The following is a 16,163-nucleotide window of genomic DNA, read 5'->3' on the forward strand; positions in this document are numbered from 1 at the left end:
CCCAGGCCACAGGACTCTCTACATCGGGGTCCACGTCCCCTTGGGCGGTACTAGGCACCGCAGCCATCGCAGGCACCATCACCATGGAAACAAACACAGGAAGAGGAGCAGGGACCGGGCCCTCACCTTGGTGGAGGGTAGAGAGTCTCCTGTTTATGGTACTGGCCACAGTCATGGACATGCATGCATTACAGCATAGAAAAAAGTATTTATGCCTTTGGTCATTATCTCTTACTAACTTAAGATCCTTGGTATGACCATTTGAGTTTGAACCACTCACTGCAATCTCTTGTGTTCCCAGACACTCCCTCCCAGAGAGTGCAGTTTCTGCTGGGCACTGAGGATGATGATGAGGAGCACATTCCTCATGACCTCTTCACAGAGATGGATGAAATCTGTGTTAGGAACGGAGAGGATTCTGAGTGGAGAGAAAGTGCTAGGTACTGTTAGACTATCATGTCATTAACGTAGCATCTACACACAGTCATGACCTACATGACTGAAAGCTCTGATTGAATGGACTGTGATCCCACTTACACTGATGAGAGCTGTGTGTCTAATGTTTGTTTTCATTACATTAAGTAATTGCAATTGATTGTTGTAATTGCTAGGGGAATTAACTTTCTTTGATAACTGTCATTGTTAATCAAGATGTAGAATTTATTTATCTGTTAAAATGGAAAATAAGACATATTTTATTTATAGCGATACCCTGATGAGAGGCAATAAGGAAGGGAAGTAAATGAGTAAAACTGAGCAAGAGAGAGAGAAAGAGATATTGGAGCTAAATATGAGGAGCGAGGGACCCAGAATGAATGAGTGTTGTTATTGCAGCTAGAACAGATGGCCCACCAGTTTGCCATCTGCTGGCCCCTCCTGACTGGTACTCAAACTCCTGTTACAGGTGGCTGAAGTTTGAGGAGGATGTTGAGGACGGAGGAGAGCGATGGAGTAAACCCTACGTAGCCACTCTGTCTCTACACAGCCTGTTTGAGCTGCGAAGCTGCATTATGAATAGCACTGTGCTGCTTGATATGAGGGCTAATACCGTTGAAGAGATTGCAGGTAATGAGACAGTTGTAGCAAGTGACAAAGTTACTTTTTTTGTCAACTTAAGACCTCTGAACTCATACAATATTGTCTTGGTGACTATCAAATTTTGTAAGGCTACTTACCAGCTTGAAAAATGCTTTTGGCTTATTTACTTACTTACAAAAGTCTCAGTCAGAACCCTGAAACATGAATCCAAATGGACTGTTTGTGTCCACCTCAGACATGGTCTTGGACCACCAGGAGTTATACTCACCACTGGGAGAGGAGCTCAGAAAGAAAGTGCGTGAAACACTGCTGAAGCAGCACCATCACCAGAACCAGAAGAAGCTGGCTAATCGCCTGCCGATAGTACGCTCAATTGCTGACATGGGTCGACGGACATCGGAGCTCCACCTGGACAAGAATGGTAAGAAAACCGCAGAGCTGTGAAACCGTCCTCTATTTCAGTGGTTCCATATAAGAGGTTGGAAGATACATCTGAGGGGTCATGAGATGATTAACAGGATAGGAAAGTAGAAAAACATATTTCTGCTATGCAATATAAGGTATATATTGAACGTTTTTCTAAATCTGCATCTTTTTCTTGTGAATTGTTGGACAATTTTGCTTTATAAGTATTTAAATAAAACATTCTGAGAAGGTAGAATCAGTCTGGTTGGCATACTATATGCACACTGTGAGAAGGGGTCCCACGTAGACAAATCTTTGTTATAAGGGGTTGCAAGTCAAAAAAGTTGGGAACCACTGTTTTACTGGATTCTATAATGAATCTGGTCAGTAGTGTTTAAGTGTGGATTCTTTGTAAATGTGCAATATGTGTTTGTGTCTTATAAGCATATGGTCTTAACTTGCGTATGTTCCCATCTTTTCTTCATTCCTGATTCTATCCACCACCCACCATCTGCCCACCCACCTGCCGCAGCCCCACTGAAGTCAACAGGTGCTGGTTTATACAGTATGCCCTTGCCCCTTTACCAGCTTATACTTAAATAACATATTGTAGAGGGGAGTATCCTCATGATTTGTGTTGATACTGGCAACTCAAAATAGGCTGCTTTTGTTTGGTTGGAGTGGTTGAGTTAAAATGAAGATTAAAAAACAATGTTTCAAAAGTACATTCTATAAATATACAAATTTGTTTGCTTTTGATCTTCACAGTACAAGAATGATTTGTTTGAATTTTGGGCTAAATTTAGTCCAGGGCAGGCTCATAATTGGATGCATTACTTGCCTGTATCATTGCCAACTACATTTTATAAGCTTCAGATTTGCCAACATTTCACATGACAATATTAGTTACGCAGAACAAACTGTTTGTTAAATAATTTTTTAGTTTACTAGAAATCTTGGTGGCACATCATGAGCAATTTAATTTCATTGGTGTGCCATTTTTAAGCTCATTTCAAAGCAACAATCTCTGATAAGCTCCACGCCATGCTTGGTGAGCGTATTAAACACTACAATTTGTGTTGACCCTGCTGTTAAATGAATACATAAATTAGGCCAGACCTGTCAGCCAGCTTGGCAGTAATCACGTTAACATGATCCTGGATTTTTTGAGACAACAGTGATGAAAATCTGGGTGGTTTTATCCACAACAGCACTAGTAAAAGCTGGCCTCCGTGATCTGTGTGTGATCCTCACTCATGTTTTCCTTTTTAGAGATATGCTGTATAATGCTGAAATGTTTGGACATTTTTTGGTATTGATTCATAATTCTCCTGTCTGGATTATCCAGGTCAGATGATGTCCTCCCAGTCTCAGTTAGCGGGTCCAGATGGGAAAGGGGACGTCAGTAGAGAGAACAGTTCTGTGGACTTCAGCAAGGTATAGTACACACACTGTGCAGATGCACTGTGACACATACAGTCCTGTGTTTCTCAAGCTATGTGCATTAAATCAGAAAACTTGAACTTTCCATTTCATACTACTTAATACTTTGTCATTTCAGGGGGAAACATTTGACAGCTGTAGCTTTTGTAAAGTAAGATTTTATTTGCAAAAAATATGGTCATCTTATAAAATATAATACATTTTCATAGACGAAATACCTACCAATATATAAAGTTATAAAAACTAGCTCCACCTCTATCAGCTACAACAATAAAATGCCTTCATATTAATGCATCAGCAATAATAATTCAGTATTATAATATATAATAGCAGTCACAGGGGCCATTTTTTGCATTATGAGTATTTTTCATACTTAAGGTATAATATGTGGATAGTAATAATAACATACTTTCACTTAAGTAACATTATGAATGCTGTTCTTTTACTTGGAATTAAGTATCTTTATTTATTGATACATACAAGGATCTCACATCAGAGCAGACTGTTATTTAATTGTGTGTTTCGAACAACGAACAGGAAGTCATTGTTGGTATTTTTAATGGAAAGGTCATTTAGTAAGGGATTAGGATTAATAACCACATGACAACCACACAGCAAAGATAAAATCCTTGCTGAAACATTTTGCATAATGTATATGACTTTAATCTTTTGTACAGGTCTATATTTGAACTGTTGTACCATGTGCTTTGTCCTGTTCGCTGAAACATTTATAAAATGTGCTCTGCTTATATGGTGTGTGTTTTTAGAACAGTTGAACTGAATGAACCAAATCATACACAGCAGCCTTTTTCTTATACATATAAGGTATCTTGCAATTTATATATTTATGAACACGGCTGCAATAAAAATACCCTCTTCAGCTGCATATTATTCTGCACATTATAATTTACTTGATGCACACAGCAAAATAATCTGTATTTAGGGTGGGGTATGTGATTCTGGAGAACCCAATACCATGACAAATACCATAATATAGAGCGAACAACGACATAGGAAGTAATGTAACTAACTAAGCTAGGTTGTGGGTTAGCAAACTGTCGCTACAGTTGCTGCTGTGAAGCTAAAAGCCAGAGAGGACAAGGCGGTTTCCCAGAGCCAGCAAACCAGCTCCAGGCAGCGATACTCACAACTCATCTGCTAATATAGTTAACATCACACAACACTATTGTGTGGCCCAGTCTGAGCCACTTTGTTTATTTCCCATTTACAGAGCCGGATCTGTGCACAAACACCAGAGTACTTTTTTCAGCGCACACACTGAACGGATAGCTAGTGCACTGCGAGGAGATATTAGCTGAATTTGACAAAAAGATGTGTAATGGATTAGAATCGCATACCCCCCACCTTTAAGTGTGAGACTGTGGGAAAAAAACCTGTGTTTATGTAAGTCATGACCTATCAGTATATCAAAAATATTCTTTTGGATGGTTCTGAACAGCCACCCTGGAGTCATATGAACTCTATGAGGGAACAAACAACACTCCAGTCAACACTTGTCAACTCCACATAATTATCGCTGAACAATCAACACCTTTAATATTCCAACATTTTCTGTACAATGCAGTTCCATTGCATCAAAGAGTGGATAGAAGATAAAGCAACTGTAAGAGGATCAGTTTCATAGTCGGGGTCAGCTTTTATATGCTTTTAGATATCATATTTGTGGAAAATGAAAGATACCCCCACCCTTATGAATTATTATGCAGCAGATTAAACTAACATCTATATTTCAATAATCTTTTGTAATATTTTACTGTAACACATCTGTGACCTATTTGAATGTTATGACCTATGATGCACAAAGCCTTGACCCCTGGACTATATTTAGACTATCCAGTCAAACCATTTCATTTGGGGCTTAATTGGAGGACAAACGGCCAAAATATTCATGTATTTATAGAATGCACTTTCGAACATGAATGATCTTTTTTAACCTTTCAAAGCATGCTTTTAGTCAAAGCAGCTTAGACGATGGGCTAACCAGAAAGGGTGTCAAGGTCTTTTATATGCTAAACACTGTACTTTGTGTCCTCTTTCAGATAGACCTTCACTTCATGAAGAAGATCCCGACAGGGGCCGAGGCGTGTAACGTGTTAGTGGGAGAGCTGGAATTTCTGAACAAGCCATTGGTGGCGTTTGTTCGCCTTTCACCGGCGGTCCTGCTCAGTGGGCTGACTGAAGTCCCCATTGCCACAAGGTTACTGCAGGCTGATTCAACTAAACCAGTTCGGCTTCTAAATATCTCGTTACCCCTCTGAACCCTGTCTGACATTTAGTAAATATGCATCTAATGTATTAATATCTGTTTTTGCCTTTAGGTTTCTGTTTATTCTTTTAGGGCCCTTGGGTAGAGGGCCTCAGTATCACGAGATTGGAAGGTCCATTGCAACACTTATGACAGATGAGGTATGAATTCACTCAAGAACACCTTATTACCATGTTAACATCCTTTAGGGTTTATCTATTCATTAATGTTTTGAGGAGGGTGGGTTGGTTTGAATGCCAACCAGATGCTGTACTCAGATTATCTGCAGGCACTTTGCATAAATTCACAGTCCAGCAGAACTCAACAAATTCCTGAAGTGATGGAACATTTCTCAGCATGAAACACAGCTCAGAGCTTTTTATGACATGCTTTTGGCGATTAGTCAGCCCTCATGTCCTTCTTTTTGTCTGGGATTTAGGCTGCCATCCATCATCACTGAGGAAATGTGATGGGCTTTGACAAAGTCCAAACTTTGTTATACACTCTTTGGAATGAGTAGATTTGATGAAACTGAATATTTTATAGGGGAGATCTGTGAGCCAGTGGTAAACACTGCTGTTTCATAGTGAGCAGGTCCTAAGTTTGAATATCCTAGCCTTTGTTCTGCACATGTTTACACGGAGTTAAGTTAGTCCAAAGACATTAATGTGACTGTGCCTGTCTGTTCGATTACAGTTAAGGTTGGCAGACATTCCTACATCCACAGGGCTGAACAATATGCAAAAAAAAAAAAATATCATATTGCGATTATTTTGAAAGATATTGCGATTGCGATATGAGTCCCGAGTCCCGAAAAAATATATAAAAATGATGATGTGATTTTTGCTGGGGTCTGTACCAAACAAGCATGTTCCCTTACATCTTGAGAATATGTTTTGTAGGCTGGGGCATCTTAATTTGCTTAATTTGTAATGGTATTATGTTGTGACACATTTTACCTTTATCAATAAAATGCAGCTCCTGTGATTTGGATATTGCACTTGGCCATACTGCGATTTTGATACTATTTTGATTAATTGTTCAGCCCTAGTCTGTGAAGTATATGTATGCTATATCATAAAGGTATATACTATGAGGGAGAGGGATCCCTCCTCTGTTGTTCTTCCTGAGGTTTCTTCCATTTTTTCCCATATGCTGTACATATTGTAAAGCCCCTTGAGGCAAATTGTGATTTGTGATATAGGGTTGTATAAATAAAATGGACTTGACTTTTTTGCAAGGGTGTCAAATGCAATGGGAGTGGTGAGGCTTGCTCATACAGTGCAGCATGTGCACTGCATTGCACTTAGTCAGGGTTTGAGTCAGGAGTGCAGCTCTGAACAGCCTTCCCTATTTTTTGGTTTCCAGGTTTTCCATGATGTTGCCTATAAAGCTAAAGACCGCAATGATCTGATCGCTGGGATTGACGAATTCCTCGATCAAGTGACAGTCCTGCCTCCAGGAGAGTGGGACCCATCCATACGGATAGAGCCACCAAAAAATGTACCTTCTCAGGTTAGTAGGAATTTAGTTAGCTGGTTGCCTTCTTTTCTTCTTTGATTTCTATAACACGTGACTCTTAAGAATTTGTACTTTGGTAAAATAACCTAACTGCTGTGAATTGTTTGTTAAACAGGAGAAGAGGAAGAAAAGTAACATTTTACCAAATGGATTAGTAGAGGGTGATGAGGAAGAGGAGGAAGGTGGCCACGGGGGTCCAGAACTGCAGCGTACTGGAAGGTAAGGAATCACAAAGGGAAAGAACATGCAGTGTTTTTACTTAAAGGGAATTCTGATCACCAGTAGAAGAGCATAAAGTCTTTATGCAGAGGTGAAGAAATATTTTAAACAAGTAGAGGCACTTACTAAACTGTGGATCTGCAATGCTGTGGCAGTACAGCATGCAGCCTACTCACTACACTCACTACTTTGTTGCAGAGAATTTATTTACAGTTGGACTACTCAGCCTCCAGAACTTCACACTACACTACATTTATTTTATTATGTTTTGTAATATATGACGAAGAACTTAGAGGGAGCCTGCAGTGCAGTGAAATAGAATATGTGATTTTGAAAGTTTGCTTCTTCAACTGGGTTATCTAAAAATGTTTTCAGTGCTTAGAGTTGTTCCTTAGGTGTTTCTCATGTATCTAATAGAAAATATATTAATGCTGACGTAAGGCACTAAATAATGCCTGGCATGTGGAAGAATTTTATGTAAATAAATTACAATATAAAAAAAAGTATTATTTGAGATAATACATTGCTCTTGGGTTATTTTGACATCAGTATTATGTTTTCTAAAAATGTACACAGACTTTTCTAAAATCAAGCCAGTCAACAAAAAAAAAATTCAATTTTCTACAAAATGTACACTGTAGTGCTGATCGACCATTTCTGGGTAAACTTGGTCTGTAGTTGTAGTCATAAAGTGGTTTCCATAGAAACATCCTGCCTTGAAATGTCTATTTGCAGCTAGACTTTTCTATCATAGGGGCATATCACACTAAGCCATACTCGGGAGGTGAACATCAGGAAGAAGGCAATGGAGGCAGAGCGAGTTAGGGGAAAAAATAAAAACAAATTCCAGCATATTTTTTAAGATTAAATGAAAATTGTGAATGTGTGAATAAATGACACGAGTGACACATTTCTTCTTATATTTCCAGGTGGTTTGGTGGTCTCTTTCTGGACATCAAGCGCAAGGCACCCCACTACCTGTCAGACTACACTGATGCTTTTAGTTTACAGTGTGTGGCCTCTTTCCTATTCCTTTACTGTGCCTGCATGTCCCCTGTCATCACCTTCGGAGGACTACTGGGAGAGGCAACAGAAGGACGCATAGTAAATCACATTCTCTAAATGTTCAGTGTTCTGCCAAGACTAGCTGTACACTGCTGTACACTGCTGTACACTGCACTAGCCTTTCAGTACATTAAACCAGACAACAGTTGTAGCTCAATATGGTGAAGATTTATAAGGTAACTATCCATCAATAATCTCTCCGTCCATTCCCATTCCCCAGAGTGCAATTGAGTCGCTGTTCGGAGCCTCACTGACTGGAATAGCCTATTCCCTGTTTGCCGGGCAGCCCCTTACCATTCTGGGCAGCACAGGGCCAGTGCTTGTATTTGAAAAGATATTGTTCAAATTTTGCAAGTATGTTTTCTTTTCATGTGACTCTATGAATAAATCATCTCACCGAATGACCAATGATTTCAGGTTCATTTCATCCATGCATTGCATAATTTTGTGATTACATTGCCTGTTTATCGGCTTGCTGTGGGATAAGTTCTGTTGACATGAATGAACTATTTCTCAAACATCTGGCCTCCTATAGACCATTAAATGTTCTGACTGTATGCACAAAAGACCATTTCATTCCATTGTGATAGTGACTTCCTCCAATCTGCCACATTACAAACAGTACATAATCAAGATATGATGTGGTTTGTTCCACAGTGATTTCCCCCCCCCCTTTTATTTCCACATAGGGAGTATGGCTTGTCCTATCTGTCACTGAGAACCTGTATTGGTCTGTGGACAGCTTTCCTCTGTATCGTGCTGGTGGCTACAGATGCCAGTTCCCTCGTTTGTTACATCACACGTTTTACAGAGGAAGCCTTCGCCTCACTCATCTGCATAATCTTCATCTATGAGGCCTTGGAGAAACTTGTCCACCTGGGAGACCACTATCCCTTTAATAAGAACAACAACCTGGACAAACTCACCATGTACTCGTATGTGGACACTTATTCTCACACAATATGCTGTTTAAAGTAGTGACAAAAAAAGAATAATTACTAAGTACATTTCTTGGAGGTACTGTAAATCCCTGACAGAAGAGTGATTATTTAGTCAGCCAGATGTTCATTTGTTTCTACAGATGTTCATGTGTTGAGCCTTCTGACCCCACCAATGGCACCCTGAAGTATTGGGAGATCAACAATATCACTGTCTCAGAAATCTACTGGGAAGCACTGGAGGCCAAGGTATTACCCACGCCAGCTGGGTTTAAAAAACAAAAACGAATCTGTCAGTCATGGAGGTTTTATGCACACAACAGCAGGAATTATTGAGTTTCACAAAGACAGATTGAAAAGACACATTTAGGTTTTCCACCTTAGAGTGGCATGCTCTCCCAGATGGAGGAAACTGACCAGAGGAGATTAAGGGCATGTGGGCTGGATTATATTGGATTACTCATTGCAAATCACTATAAAAGCACATTTTTTTGTACTCAGTTAAGTTTTTTGTGGACAGGGATGCTCATAAATCCTGTTTGTAGAAACCTAGAATCTGCAGATTCTGGTGTATTGCTAATCATATGATAAATTCGAAGTCTGCCCTCTACCTGTTGTTGCAGGACTGTATTGAAAAGCGCGGGGAGTTTGTGGGCAGCGCCTGCGGCCCTCATGGACCATACGTTCCCGATGTCCTCTTCTGGTGTGTGATTCTTTTCTTTGCCACCGTCTTCATGTCCGCCTTCCTCAAGGAGTTCAAGTTCAGCAATTACTTTCCCACAAAGGTACTGTTCTTCATACATTATCACTGCATTCGAGTGCATTATGATCCAAGCATGAAGACAAAGCTGCTACAGCTGCTAAACCATCACTTTGGTTATGTAGCATAGTGCTGTGGTACACTCTAGTGGTCAAATATAGGTACTGTGCAATAGAAATAAGGACATTTGGAAAATGAGTCCTGTTTCCTGTAACCCTTTTGTTTTGCATTTACATTGGGAAAAATAAATGAAACTGGATGATTTAGGGGCATTTAAAATCATTTTCACATGTTTTCCTGTCTGTCAGGTGAGGTGCATCATCAGTGACTTTGCTGTTTTCTTCACCATCCTTACCATGGTCTTAGTTGACTATGCCTTGGGGATCCCCTCTCCAAAACTAAAGGTTCCCAGTGTGTTTAAGGTGAGCTAGTCCACAAAAGCAATTATTTACCAGATTTGATCAACAAATTGCTCAGTAACATCATCATTTTTTAACAAGCTACAAATTATATCTACCCAACAACAATCTTTTCCATTTTTGTCAGCCAACCAGAGATGACCGAGGTTGGTTCATCAACCCACTGGGGCCCAACCCCTGGTGGACCGCAGTCATTACGGTGGTCCCAGCTTTGCTTTGTACCATCCTCATCTTCATGGACCAGCAGATCACAGCTGTCATTATCAACAGGAAGGAACACAAACTCAAGGTACGTTCATGTTCCAGCTTTGAGCTCTGATTGCAGACTGTATTAGTAAGAAAAGGCTTGTATAGCATCTTGGAGACATGCTGATTTGAATTCAGCACGTCTGAAAGTGCTTCAAAATTGCACATTGTGAACTTTATTTACTGGTACTTTCCCTCTTCAGAAAGGCTGTGGGTACCACCTGGATCTGTTCATGGTGGGGGTGATGCTTGGTGTGTGCTCTTTGATGGGCTTGCCCTGGTTCGTAGCAGCCACCGTCCTCTCCATCAGCCACGTCAACAGCCTGAAGCTTGAGTCAGAGTGCTCAGCTCCTGGGGAGCAGCCCAAGTTCCTCGGCATTAGAGAGCAACGCTTCACCGGCCTCATGATCTTCACCCTCATGGGCTGCTCTGTCTTCATGACATCTGTGCTGAAGGTCAGACAATGTCTTTTTGTTATTTGTGCATTTTTATTTGTGTGCAGTCATTCTCCCAGTATTATTATCATTTAGTGTGACATAAAGTAACCTTCTGTAATTGTTCTATACATTTCTCAGTGCTTCATCCTGAAGACATTAAATATTCCTTGGTTAATGCAGTAGGTCTGCTAAAATAGAGAAGTTACTAACATACATAATAGTGTTACTGACCTAACACTTATTGTTTTTCAGTTCATTCCTATGCCTGTGTTGTATGGAGTATTCCTTTACATGGGAGCGTCTTCTCTCAGAGGCATTCAGGTGATGATTGGAATTTCACTGTATTCAATACATCTTTTTTTCCCTCATATTATACTGTATAAACGATACAACACTTGCCTCACATGATATTTGATATGACTGACTCTGCAATTGTCTGTGGTTTTGGTGGACTAAATCGAACTATCTGATGTTGAAAGTTAATTGCATCATACACATCACAGTACATTTTTTATCACATTGATTTTTGTTTTGTTTCTCATTCTTAATGCTCACACCAGGCATGAAAACAGTGGTCTGCACTCCCAAAATTAAATGAGATTATCACACACTTTAGGACTTTAGTTTTTCATTTGTAAATATACAACTTTTTTTTAGATAATCTGCATGGCTGAGATTCAGACTGAGATCAATTGGTCAGTGTGGATAAATTTGAATTTATAGATGTTCCTACTGGGTAATCTGTGTAGACTGTTAGTTCTCACCAAGCCATGATAGGGGAGCGCCTCCATTTTGTCTGGCTGCCCAGATAAAAAGTGTTAATTGGCCTCTTGTGTGTTCCCAGTATTTACAGAACACCTGACTGTTATTTAATTGCCCTGTTTACTTCTTATTTTCTTCACTTTTAAGTACTTTCTATTAATGGTTTACAAACTATATTTAAATTATGACAAATGCTTTTTTGGGAAAAAAAGATCTTTATTGCACAGGTGTCCTTCCATGCTTTTCATGAGATCCAGCCTGTTGTAGTTACACATCCAGCAGATGCAGATCAACTTTTAGCTTAATAGAGCTGCTAAATTGGATGATTATTCTCTGTGGGTTTTAGGAACATTTAGGAACCTTTGTACATTATATGTGCATAGGTTGTTGTAACCATTCTCAAATGGTGCATTATGAAGACATATAAGAGAACTTAAAGTGGCTCTAATCAATATTTTTTTGTATCAAATCACAATGTGAAAGTGGTCGCTCGCAGTGATGAATTTACAGAATTATCACCTGAATCTGCAGTTCCCCTCGCCTTTACTGAGCTTTATAGCGAGTTTCAGCTCATTGTTTAGCTATGTTGGTTCACTCTCACTGCTCTTGGTTCACTCTAATTTTTGCCGCAGCAGGCAGCTGTTTTCAGTGAAAAAGCTCTATAAAGCCACTGTACACTACCTGCTCAGCACCAAACAGCAGACAGACACAGTTCGACTAGTTGGTGAACATAGTGGAGCAGCTAAAGAGCCAGATATTTCCCTCAGGAGTTGGTAGAGACCAAAAAACAGAGCTAAAAGAGAGTTAATATTGGACTTACGTACATTCGGCAGGGGAACCCAAACACGACTCCAAATGATTGATAATGTTGTTTTGTAACTGCTGGATGTGTAAATAAGCAAATGTTTGCTAACAAGTTTGCCATATCAACTTAAAAGGTGACGATATATCAATGTTGTGTTTATAACTGGATTCCACTGCCCCCAAGTGGACAAAAAAATCAGTTATTGCAGGATTAAGAATTGTTTATCATTTATCCTCTCTAGTTCTTCGACCGTCTGACACTGTTCGGTATGCCACCTAAGCACCAGCCAGACTTCATCTATCTACGACATGTACCCTTGAGGAAGGTGCACCTCTTCACAACCATCCAGCTCACCTGTTTGGTTCTGCTCTGGGTCATCAAGACCTCCAAGGCTGCCATCGTCTTTCCCATGATGGTGTGTAAACAGTCCAATTATACCATCTGCAGGACCATTACACTGGCAGCATACCTTTCATACCACACACCTAATCTAAGTGCAAACAGAGCACAGTGTGTGAGTACAGGCATGTTACTGGGGTCAGCTGGGCACCTCCCATATACACTGTGATTAACGCAAGAGTTATTGGAGGGAGACAAAATAATGTAAACACTTAAATACTAAAATTACTTTTAATTTAAATCCATTTACCTCTTCAGAAGAGCGTACTCCTTTACAAGGATATAGGATTTTTGTGGACTCAGATGTTTCGATTGTGTGTGTCAATTCTGCAGGTGTTGGCTCTGGTGTTTATCAGGAAGCTAATGGACTGTTTCTTTACCAAGAGAGAGTTGAGCTGGCTGGACGACCTCATGCCAGAGAGCAGGAAGAAAAAGCTTGAGGATGCTAAAGAGGTGCTGTTGGTCTCATAAACAAATAACTATGTACTGTTTCTCATCAAATTCATTCTATTAATATTCACATGTATTTAAACTGCATTTTATTCAACCTTCAGGAGGAGGAGCAGAGTATACTGGCAGAAGATGAGGGAGTAGTGCAAGTGCCATTAGAAGGGTACAAGTAAGTTTTACAAGTAACATTTACACAACAGTTTTTTTCTAAATGCCATTTCATGTAGAGCACATATTAATTTGTTGCTTAAAGATGAAAGAGTAAATTGTTTCCTGGCTTCTCTTTTCACAGGAGAATACCCATCATCAATATCACAGATGAAATGTCAAAAGGTTCTTTTGGAAATACTTGGAATGCCAACAGCTAAGACCTTTGAGAAAGAATCAAGACCTCAAAACATCATGGTAAGACTTGAATATACAGTATACTCACTCAAAGCATTTTTTTTTCTTTTTTAGTTTTGGAAAAGGATGTTGTTTTTGTAATTTGTAATAAGATACTTTTAAAATGTATTTTCATCTCAGTCAACACAACACTAACTGTAAGCTATAAGTACCTTAAAGTTCAATGATAATTGGGTCTATGTGTGGGCACTAATACGCTTAGGTATATTTCAATGAGGAACTGGTACCACAGTAGTATTTATCTACAAGGTTGGCTGCCATTAGCTCATTAAATATTTGGCTTCTTATCACAGTGGAATGTGCTTTATATAAAAGTCACTATGTCCTTGTTTCAAAAATGTTCTCCATTCATGTGTATTTAATGCACTGAAAAGGTCCAACATACTGTAGATTAACTTTTGTTTAGTTTAGTTGTTTAGGTTTTTGAATTTTAGATTTAAAGGAATAGTTTTGAGATGCCTATTCACTTTCTTGTTGAGAGTTAGATGAGAAGATTTATACCACTCTCTTATCTGCAGCATAAATATACGGCCAGCAGCCGGATAGCTTAGCTTAGCACAAAGACTGGAAACAGGGGGAAACAACTAGCTTGGCTCTGTTGAAAGATAACTAAATCTCAGCACCTCTAACATTCACTAATTGTTTCCTGTTTCCAGTCTAAGCTAAGCTAAACTGCTTCTGGCTGTAACTTCAAATTAAAGAGTGGTATCAATCTTCTCATCTAACTCTCGGCAAGTGTAAGTGTATTTAAGTGCAAGTGTATTTCCCGAAATGTCGAGCTATTCCTTTAACTAGCCTACATTCACATGCTCACCTAACTCTAAACGTAATAGAGGGAATTTGCAAGTTGAAGAAGATAACGTGGGGTATAAATGTAATCTATATGCAACAGATCTGCACCAGAGTTCAGTGAGGTCTTACTGTAACTCATCACCAGCTGCAACACCACATAGTTGCCACAAAATTAACTGCTACAGGCATCCAGTGGTGGAAAGAAGTACATTTATTCACTTACTTTACTTAAGTAGCATACAATTTTGAGGTACTTCACTTTATGCTACTTTTACACCAATACATTTCAAAGGGTATTTTTTTCCACTCCACTACACTACTATTTTTGTTTTGTTTTACAACTGTAGTTATTAGTTACTTTAGTTATTAGTTTTCAATTATAACATATGATCTAATAATTAAATATCAAATATACAGCATCTAATAATATGACACTTTACAAGGGGCCATTCTGCATCATGAGTTATTTTACTTTTGATACTTTAAGTACATTTTGCTGATAATACTTCTGTACTTTTACTTAAGTAAAGAATCTGCGTACTGCGTAGTAAAAGACAATAAATGAATGATATATATTTACTAATTATATATCTGTCTTTTTTTTCTTGATGCTAACAGTTCACTACAACATTCGCAGTATTTCACAACACTGGTGTGCATGATGAGAAATGTAAGAAGAAGAAGATATAGGACAGCCTTGTGAGTCTTTGTCACTGTCCCTTCTGTGTGTTCGTAAATAAATCTGTATCGTATGCTGCAGTTTATCAATCCTTCAAGTTTAGTCCTGTAAATCTGTGCGTAAATGAATCACTGTGTTAGCTGATGTATCACAAATATTCTGCCTCTTCATGAACCAGTGAAACTTACAATTTTCTTGTGTTGTTAATGTCATATTGTACTTTCTAAATCTAGATACTGTATTGCTTACGCTGAATGTAAACTACGAAAATGTAAAAAGTTGATTCTTGGTTTTCAAGTTTTTGTTTTTGGAACAATTTGTATTTATTTTGTTATTTTACTAATAATAATGTATTTTGAAATACCATAATATTAGCATATCCTTGGATTCTTTATCTATTTATTTACTGATTCCCTATAATTCTCTATTCTTTAAGTTCTCTATAGACATTGAATATGATGTGAAATTAAATATGAAGTAAATATTTTTAAAAACCTAAGGTCAAAAACTTTCTGAAAAGCCATACATAAATGTGTACAAATTCTTAGAACATGAAAAGCCTGCAAAATATACATTTCTGATGTCTGTTTATGTGATGGGACCATTTTGAATCCCATGTAATGATTGCGACTGACGGGAATGAGTGCTTTAAAAAGTGATTGATAAAGGGCAATAAACGTATATCGTATACGTACTTCTCTTAAGAACCAAATGCAATAGCACTTTCTGCCAGAATGTCAAAACTCTGTTTATATGAGAAATGATTTATCTATATTTATTTTGTGGAATAAAATTTAATGTTTGCTACAGAATAGCCTAACAGAGACTTGCTGTATTTTGCCTCTTGGTGTCAGTGTTTTGCTTTTGCTTATATTGTAAATGTAAATTTGAATAATCTCATAATTAGTTTTAATGTTTGTATAAAGTTTAGTGAATCATAAATTAAAAAGCTTCGTCAGTAAGGCATTTAACCCTTAAAACGTTCCGATTATGTTACATCTCTGAGGATTACAATGAAGCTGAAGCTTTAAAAATACTTAAGAAACACAATTATTAGTATTATGTTTATCTTGTCAATGTTAATTTAACTTAATAAATTTCTATGTTAATTGAA

The 16,163-nt window shown here is 38.4% G+C and overlaps 1 protein-coding gene across 2 annotated transcripts in view; it reads left to right on the forward strand.

Moving 5' to 3' along the window:
- The window catches only part of slc4a10b (solute carrier family 4 member 10b), a 30,923-nt gene extending 14,760 nt beyond the window's left edge, over nt 1-16,163 (forward strand). For both annotated transcript variants that reach the window (XM_044217572.1, XM_044217573.1), the window contains 23 exons: nt 6-158; nt 302-440; nt 905-1,065; nt 1,274-1,459; nt 2,792-2,880; nt 4,947-5,104; nt 5,226-5,313; nt 6,521-6,667; nt 6,789-6,892; nt 7,822-7,996; nt 8,178-8,311; nt 8,647-8,892; nt 9,039-9,144; nt 9,519-9,680; nt 9,964-10,077; nt 10,202-10,363; nt 10,524-10,775; nt 11,010-11,078; nt 12,566-12,739; nt 13,057-13,176; nt 13,278-13,342; nt 13,466-13,578; nt 14,989-16,163. In XM_044217572.1, coding sequence (XP_044073507.1) covers nt 6-158; nt 302-440; nt 905-1,065; nt 1,274-1,459; nt 2,792-2,880; nt 4,947-5,104; nt 5,226-5,313; nt 6,521-6,667; nt 6,789-6,892; nt 7,822-7,996; nt 8,178-8,311; nt 8,647-8,892; nt 9,039-9,144; nt 9,519-9,680; nt 9,964-10,077; nt 10,202-10,363; nt 10,524-10,775; nt 11,010-11,078; nt 12,566-12,739; nt 13,057-13,176; nt 13,278-13,342; nt 13,466-13,541 — 3,080 coding nt within the window. In that variant the 3' untranslated portion in view covers nt 13,542-13,578; nt 14,989-16,163. The remainder of the gene's footprint in view (nt 1-5; nt 159-301; nt 441-904; nt 1,066-1,273; nt 1,460-2,791; nt 2,881-4,946; nt 5,105-5,225; nt 5,314-6,520; nt 6,668-6,788; nt 6,893-7,821; nt 7,997-8,177; nt 8,312-8,646; nt 8,893-9,038; nt 9,145-9,518; nt 9,681-9,963; nt 10,078-10,201; nt 10,364-10,523; nt 10,776-11,009; nt 11,079-12,565; nt 12,740-13,056; nt 13,177-13,277; nt 13,343-13,465; nt 13,579-14,988) is intronic.

This window comes from Siniperca chuatsi, linkage group LG12 (assembly GCF_020085105.1).
Source record: "Siniperca chuatsi isolate FFG_IHB_CAS linkage group LG12, ASM2008510v1, whole genome shotgun sequence".
Lineage (NCBI taxonomy): Eukaryota > Metazoa > Chordata > Actinopteri > Centrarchiformes > Sinipercidae > Siniperca > Siniperca chuatsi.